This window comes from Nematostella vectensis, chromosome 5 (genome assembly GCF_932526225.1).
Source record: "Nematostella vectensis chromosome 5, jaNemVect1.1, whole genome shotgun sequence".
Lineage (NCBI taxonomy): Eukaryota > Metazoa > Cnidaria > Anthozoa > Actiniaria > Edwardsiidae > Nematostella > Nematostella vectensis.
This window is the reverse complement of record NC_064038.1, coordinates 6,737,716-6,746,369: the sequence shown is the minus strand read 5'-3', so window position 1 is coordinate 6,746,369 and position 8,654 is coordinate 6,737,716. Positions and strand designations below refer to the sequence as shown.

Below are 8,654 nucleotides of genomic sequence, written 5' to 3'. Positions count from 1 at the left end.
TTAAACCGAAAAGAAAGCAAGATCTGTTATGAAACGTCTACTATACAGCACATGGGTTAGCATGCTATAAGAGTCCAGGAGTAAATCTATTTAGTGTAACTATACATGTGTGTTCAAGTTAGCAGTTCTCAAATGAACTGGAAATTGATAAATCTAAATTACCCGCCTGACAATAACATTATCGTCTTATTTCTTAGGAACCGAAACTAGTTGGATAGTAACAAGAGAAAACTGGTTTGAAGAGCTGGAGGGCAACAGCTGGAGGGCAACAGAAATAAAGTCTAATAAAACGCGAAAATCAGTGACAGATATAATTTCTTTTTAAAGCAATCGCTTATAAATAACGATGGGACAATAAGCTTATGGTCATTAGGGCCTTTGCAGGCGGCATAATATACGCTACTTTAGCCGCACAAATGACAATTAGCTCAAAGGAGTTTTTTTTATCAGCGCACATCTGAACGTCTATGGACTACCCCCCCCCCCCCCCACCCCCCCCCCCCCCCCCCCGGACACGATCTAAGTCGCTGACCACTAAAACAAGTCCCGACTCCAGCTTGTATAATAACAACATCAAAGAAGTACAGTAATATTTCCCTCTTTATTTTCTCACTATTACAAAAGCTCAGATACTTCAGCTTGCTGGCTTTGATCATCACAAAAATGCATTCCCTCGCTGCAAGGATAGTTTTATGAAATGTATTTTTCTTGGATTCCTACTCAATTTACCGGAATATTCACAAAAATCAATATCATATCTAATGTCTAACTTACAGATTCCGTTTGACCATTAGGAAGATAATGAATGTTGAGAAACCACGAAAAAGCAGCAAGTTAGAGCGAAAACGGTGTTTGAAGGTTTTCCGCTCTTCATTTTGAATGAAGTCCGTTTTCGAAATGTTGCAATCCTCGAAGTACTACATCCCCTATAAACCGCAACTACCCGTATCATTGATGCTAGAATGACGTTTTCGATGGTATTTGTGCAAATAGGGTGTTTTTTTGGTTTCAAGTCACAAAACAGCGGCAAACAACAAGATGTAAATGCCAAAGCGCGGGGGTAGGGTGAGTAAAAATCCTCGCACGCAGTGATGGGGTGGTGGTTACTAAAAATAGGTAGATTCGGAATCGACATGGCGCGCGGGTAATACCAAAGCGTCCCTCTCTTATCTTATGCTCTCTTGTACACACTTATACATAGACACAATGAGTCATTAGAGACTAGAGACAAAAGATATTTTATGGGGGTCTCTTCACTCTCCTAGATTTAAAGCGTTACAACTGCACCAATTCCGCTAAATCTAAATCTGGTATCATACGGATCATTTACATATATAAGGGGGTCTGTAATTAAAGGAATGTATCCCAGACTCCCACAGTGCACCACGCGTCCTCTAAAAGCTCCCGGATGCGTCTGGCCAGCGGACGGCGACGTGGGCTCTCAATGAAGCACAGGTTCATTATCTCGTGAATCTGAAAAAAAAAGTCAATACCTGCTTGAGGTGAGGTATAGAGAATTTAATGCAAAACCAGTAAATTGTGATAAAGTCGTAAAGCCTAAGACACTAAGGGGGTTTTGTACTTTCGTTTAAACGAATTTCAATCGGCGGATGAAAATCTCCAGATCTGTCTGCTGCCGCGTTGGCGAATTCGCAAATATCGAAACGTTTGTTACTGCCGATCTAGACGTCTGATTAATCGTCCGGTACTGTCGATACAATTCGCTGACGATCGCATGCGAGTACGTAAATTCGCTCAACGAGCGTACAAAATCGCCTAGTGTGTCAGCCTTAATGTTATGCGACGAAAGGCTGGTCCCATTCGCTTCTTTCTAGTGTACACAGGATATCTTTGTTTGCCTAATATATTTGAGTCACACAGAAAACTATCGCGCTATTTTTGCTTTTATTTTCCAATTGACAATTTTGCCGGTAAAATTCTGCCATTTATATAAAAACCTGAATCTATCGTTGCATTTTACGGCCCTGACATCGCAATTCTCATCACCCGACTACTTGTTGGGTTCTCAATATTGTAAGAAGAACTTTCACGTTGATCAATAAGAAAGCCGCTGTTTGTCTCACCTCTGTATATTCACTAGACCCATGTGAATGCCCCAACAACACAGCTAAGAGCTGCCCATACTGAACTATGTCGTCACATGACGTGATGACGTCAGCGCAGGCGAGGTTACAGTGTCCGGTTGCCTTGGTGTCCCTAGTGATAGTGGCTTGTGAGAATCCGCCAAGTACTGCCTTGATTGGAGGAACCTAAACTCGGAAAAAATGATGATTTCACGGGAAACAATTGTGTGATATTTATTATGCAGTTATAAATTATCTGTGCTAATGTTACGGTATGGGAGGGAGGATGCGTCTTCCAGTCCTGCTTTGCGCAAAAAAATCACTTTTAGTGGCTCGCCAATGGCGATCGGAGCGTAATCGTAGCGTGACTTGACGAGCCCTGTGCCTCTCCGAGGGATCGTCCAATGGTAAACAAAGGTATCAGCAGTAATGTTGACCTTATGAACTCTCTGTGTATTGATTTCTTTAGACAATTTCCGCCTTTTGAAAGCTTTTGTATGTCGGAAATTTGTATGCCTTGCTTGATTTTTGTCATGTTTGTACGATTGCAGTGTTTATAATTATTATTTCTTAATGAAGCAATTAAGTACTAGGTTAGATATCAGCATAAATCAACCATTTAATAGTCAAGAAACATATAGGGTATAGCACGTTTTTATCACTTTTTTTGTCGGTCAAAATGAGCTAATTTTGGCGGGAATTTTGCATTGGTCGAGCTTGACGGAACCATTGACAGTGAGATGTACGCTTACTTACGCCTCGACAATATTTTGGTAACTGTCTTAAGGTTGGCAGTATTAAAAAAATATTCAAAAATGATAATTGAATGTGTTATAATAAACAAACCGACTAGTTTTTTTTTGTTTTTGTACGGGCGAAGGACATTCCTTGATGAACTGCTTCGGCAACTCTTTCTCGGAAAATAACGCGATTCGTCTCAGTTGTAGCTCAATTGAAAAGCTTATTAGTTTTAAATTAAACAAGTGAAATACTAACAGCTGAAATGGGCAGTTTTATACCAAAATCGACGCTAGACATAAAAGCAGGTTGACTTTTCAAACTCATCAACTAGGAGAGATCGCATCGCTATGGCGTTCATGGCGAACTGGCTCCTGCACAAAGGGGGGGGGGGGGGGGGGCGGAGCAGTTAATAATATACCTGGAAAGCGATGCATTGTGGGAAGACGCGTCCTCTCCCCCCCATTTGTTACGGTAATGCATAGCGTGCTTACAGAAATGATGTACATATTGTGTGTGATATTGCGCAGGTGTGTGTAAGTACAGGTGTCTTTTGTGTGATATTATACTCGAGTAAGTATATCATCCGTTCTAATGTTGGCGTGACTTATCGTTTTGTTGATATATGATGTATTGTGATTGACGAGGTGTATGTTGGCTGCTGAGGTGTCTATTCGGGATATTACCCACGAGCAAGGTGCAATAAATACTGTATCCGTGCTAATGTTGCCGTGACCTATCCCATTTTTGTCGATATGATGTATTGTGATTGACGAGGTGTATGTTGGCTGAGGTGTCTATTTGTGATATTACCCTCGAGCAAGGTGCAATAAGTACTGTATCCGTGCTAATGTTGCCGTGACGTATGCCGTGTTTGTGAAGGTGTTCTATCGCGCTGATGACGTCAATGGATAGCACGCAAAGAGTGTCGAAACTCATCACACCCTCGCCTTCAGTTAAGAAATCTTGCAAGGACGTGCTGGACGAGAACTCGTAACAGATCAACCTAAGAAAAACGGTTTAGAAAGACGTTAATATAATTGTAAAATATTTGTCGTTTTTCTAGCAGGTCAGGTCAGTTCCTTACTAGGATATGACTGTTTTGCCACCCTAGAATTGCGTTCGCCAAGAATTTCCACGTAAAAGTTATTTGTGTTTACTACGATTTTGCTGCCCGCCATCTTGAAAAATCAACCCAGACCCTAACATTTCAGACTATCGCAGCTTTCCTGCTCGCTCGCCCCAGGCTCTTTTGGACCATTAAAAAAAACGACAATCATAATTGATATGTGGCCAAATGATAAGAATGCATATTATGCATGTGTTCTCTCCCTAAATGATCTATGGGAGTTTAGGGCAAGCACGAATGCCTGTGGCAGTGGAAAACGAGGGTTCCATCCTGGTGGCTATTCAAAATGGCCACCACGACAACGATTGAAAACAAAATGCTTTGTAATTTCGCATAATATCTTTCGACGTAGGCACCATGGAATTTCAAATATGGTATGTCATCTTTTTATGAGGCCTGACCGGGGTAACGAACGAATGACAATTTTTGAAGTGGTATTGAATATACCAATGGTAATCTATCTTCCACTTACAAGTTGTTGGGCTTGATAAGTAAATCCTTGTCTTTGCTCTGCTCAAATACATGACGGAATGCTGATAAAGAGAAGACAAGTTTAACCAAAATATCATAAAAGACAATATCATTTTGTCGCTAATCTGAAAACGTTTGGTTAATGGTGGTTATGTTGATGATTATTATGATAATGATGTTGATGGTTAAAAAGGTGGTAATAGCAGCATATGATGTTGTTGATGATAATAACGACAAATGTCAATAACGATAACGATGGTGTTTATTGTGTTGATGTTGATGATAACAACGCCTATGGTGATGGCAATGACTTATATGGCCAAGACAATGTTGATGGATGAATTGAATGGAGATGATGATAATGACGTTGACTCAAAGATGAAGGACCGCGATTGGTCGACTTTTCAACATTTGAGGGGAATTACAGGGGGTGTGGTGTAATGGGTGGGCTTTTCAGTGGTATTAGGAGGATATTCTTTGTCATGTAGGGATGATGCAAGAAAGTATTTAGACCCGAAGGACATATAGGGATTGTTTTTTCAACCCCCCTCCCCTCGAAAGTTAAATGGTCGTTAAAAGTTATATACTGTTTATTAAACCGTTGATGGTGACACGACTGATGTTGATAAAATGAGGATGGCACTCACCATAAGTATGGCTTGGATAAAAATCAATTATTATGATAATGACGCTGGTAATCATACTGTGGATGATTATGATCATGGCCGTTTTGCGTGCAAAAGATAAGGGATATCTCGGCTTACCCGTCAAATGCCAACAGTAATTAGCAAGATTAGGGATATCTAGGCTTACCCGTCGAATGCCAACAGTAATTAGCAAGATTAGGGATATCTAGGCTTACCCGTCGAATGCCAACAGTAATTAGCAAGATTAGGGATATCTAGGCCTACCCGTCGAATGCCAACAGTAATTAGCAAGATTAGGGATATCTAGGCTTACCCGTCAAATGCCAACAGTAATTAGCAAGATTAGGGACATCTAGGCTTACCCGTCAAATGCCAACAGTAATTAGCAAAATTAGGGATATCTAGGCTTACCCGTCGAATGCCAACAGTAATTAGCAAGATTAGGGATATCTAGGCTTACCCGTCGAATGCCAACAGTAATTAGCAAGATTAGGGATATCTAGGCTTACAAGTCGAATGCCAACAGTAATTAACAAGATTAGGGATATCTAGGCTTACAAGTCGAATGCCAACAGTAATTAACAAGATTAGGGATGTCTAGGCTTACCCGTTGAATGCCAACAGTAATTAACAAGATTAGGGATATCTAGGCTTACCCGCTGAATGCCAACAGTAATTAACAAGATCAGGGATATCTAGGCTAGCCCGTTGAATGCCAACAGTAATTAGCGAGATTAGGGATATCTCGGCTTACCCGTCAAATGCCAACAGTAATTAGCAAGATTAGGGATATCTAGGCTTACCCGTCGAATGCCAACAGTAATTAACAAGATTAGGGATATCTAGGCTAACCCTTTGAATACCAACAGTAATTAGCAAGATTAGGGATATCTAGGCTTACCCGTTGAATGCCAACAGTAATTAGCAAGATAAGGGATATCTCGGCTTACCCGTCAAATGCCAACAGTAATTAGCAAGATTAGGGATATCTAGGCTTACCCGTCGAATGCCAACAGTAATTAGCAAGATTAGGGATATCTAGGCTTACCCGTCGAATGCCAACAGTAATTAGCAAGATTAGGGATATCTAGGCTTACCCGTTGAATGCCAACAGTAATTAGCAAGATTAGGGATATCTAGGCTTACCCGTTGAATGCCAACAGTAATTAGCAAGATTAGGGTTATCTAGGCTTACCCGTTGAACGCCAACAGTAATTAACAAGATTAGGGATATCTAGGCTTACAAGTCGAATGCCAACAGTAATTAACAAGATTAGGGATATCTAGGCTTACAAGTCGAATGCCAACAGTAATTAACAAGATTAGGGATATCTAGGCTTACAAGTCGAATGCCAACAGTAATTAACAAGATTAAGGATGTCTAGGCTTACCCGTTGAATGCCAACAGTAATTAACAAGATTAGGGATATCTAGGCTTACCTGCTGAATGCCAACAGTAATTAACAAGATTAAGGATGTCTAGGCTTACCCGTTGAATGCCAACAGTAATTAACAAGATTAGGGATATCTAGGCTTACCTGCTGAATGCCAACAGTAATTAACAAGATCAGGGATATCTAGGCTTACCCGTCGAATGCCAACAGTAATTAGCAAGATTAGGGATATCTAGGCTTACCCGTTGAATACCAACAGTAATTAGCAAGATTAGGGACATCTAGGCTTACCCGTCAAATGCCAACAGTAATTAGCAAGATTAGGGACATCTAGGCTTACCCGTCGAATGCCAACAGTAATTAGCAAAATTAGGGATATCTAGGCTTACAAGTCGAATGCCAACAGTAATTAACAAGATTAGGGATATCTAGGCTTACAAGTCGAATGCCAACAGTAATTAACAAGATTAGGGATATCTAGGCTTACAAGTCGAATGCCAACAGTAATTAACAAGATTAAGGATGTCTAGGCTTACCCGTTGAATGCCAACAGTAATTAACAAGATTAGGGATATCTAGGCTTACCCGTCGAATGCCAACAGTAATTAGCAAGATTAGGGATATCTAGGCTTACCCGTCGAATGCCAACAGTAATTAGCAAGATTAGGGATATCTAGGCTTACCCGTCGAATGCCAACAGTAATTAGCAAGATTAGGGATATCTAGGCTTACAAGTCGAATGCCAACAGTAATTAACAAGATTAGGGATATCTAGGCTTACCCGCTGAATGCCAACAGTAATTAACAAGATCAGGGATATCTAGGCTAGCCCGTTGAATGCCAACAGTAATTAGCGAGATTAGGGATATCTCGGCTTACCCGTCAAATGCCAACAGTAATTAGCAAGATTAGGGATATCTAGGCTTACCCGTCGAATGCCAACAGTAATTAACAAGATTAGGGATATCTAGGCTAACCCTTTGAATACCAACAGTAATTAGCAAGATTAGGGATATCTAGGCTTACCCGTTGAATGCCAACAGTAATTAGCAAGATAAGGGATATCTCGGCTTACCCGTCAAATGCCAACAGTAATTAGCAAGATTAGGGATATCTAGGCTTACCCGTCGAATGCCAACAGTAATTAGCAAGATTAGGGATATCTAGGCTTACCCGTCGAATGCCAACAGTAATTAGCAAGATTAGGGATATCTAGGCTTACCCGTTGAATGCCAACAGTAATTAGCAAGATTAGGGATATCTAGGCTTACCCGTTGAATGCCAACAGTAATTAGCAAGATTAGGGTTATCTAGGCTTACCCGTTGAACGCCAACAGTAATTAACAAGATTAGGGATATCTAGGCTTACAAGTCGAATGCCAACAGTAATTAACAAGATTAGGGATATCTAGGCTTACAAGTCGAATGCCAACAGTAATTAACAAGATTAGGGATATCTAGGCTTACAAGTCGAATGCCAACAGTAATTAACAAGATTAAGGATGTCTAGGCTTACCCGTTGAATGCCAACAGTAATTAACAAGATTAGGGATATCTAGGCTTACCTGCTGAATGCCAACAGTAATTAACAAGATTAAGGATGTCTAGGCTTACCCGTTGAATGCCAACAGTAATTAACAAGATTAGGGATATCTAGGCTTACCTGCTGAATGCCAACAGTAATTAACAAGATCAGGGATATCTAGGCTTACCCGTCGAATGCCAACAGTAATTAGCAAGATTAGGGATATCTAGGCTTACCCGTTGAATACCAACAGTAATTAGCAAGATTAGGGACATCTAGGCTTACCCGTCAAATGCCAACAGTAATTAGCAAGATTAGGGACATCTAGGCTTACCCGTCGAATGCCAACAGTAATTAGCAAAATTAGGGATATCTAGGCTTACAAGTCGAATGCTAACAGTAATTAACAAGATTAGGGATATCTAGGCTTACAAGTCGAATGCCAACAGTAATTAACAAGATTAGGGATATCTAGGCTTACAAGTCGAATGCCAACAGTAATTAACAAGATTAAGGATGTCTAGGCTTACCCGTTGAATGCCAACAGTAATTAACAAGATTAGGGATATCTAGGCTTACCCGTCGAATGCCAACAGTAATTAGCAAGATTAGGGATATCTAGGCTTACCCGTCGAATGCCAACAGTAATTAGCAAGATTAGGGATA

The 8,654-nt window shown here is 40.5% G+C and overlaps 1 protein-coding gene across 1 annotated transcript in view; it reads right to left on the bottom strand.

The window, feature by feature from the left end:
- Positions 1 to 1,222: 1,222 nt before the first annotated feature.
- Positions 1,223 to 8,654, bottom strand: part of LOC5504590 — a 114,506-nt gene continuing 107,074 nt past the window's right edge. Inside the window, exons 55-58 of the mRNA XM_048727880.1 lie at positions 4,424 to 4,484; positions 3,636 to 3,828; positions 2,085 to 2,270; positions 1,223 to 1,473 (exon numbers count right to left, since the gene is read on the bottom strand). Coding sequence (XP_048583837.1) covers positions 1,351 to 1,473; positions 2,085 to 2,270; positions 3,636 to 3,828; positions 4,424 to 4,484 — 563 coding nt within the window. The 3' untranslated portion in view covers positions 1,223 to 1,350. The remainder of the gene's footprint in view (positions 1,474 to 2,084; positions 2,271 to 3,635; positions 3,829 to 4,423; positions 4,485 to 8,654) is intronic.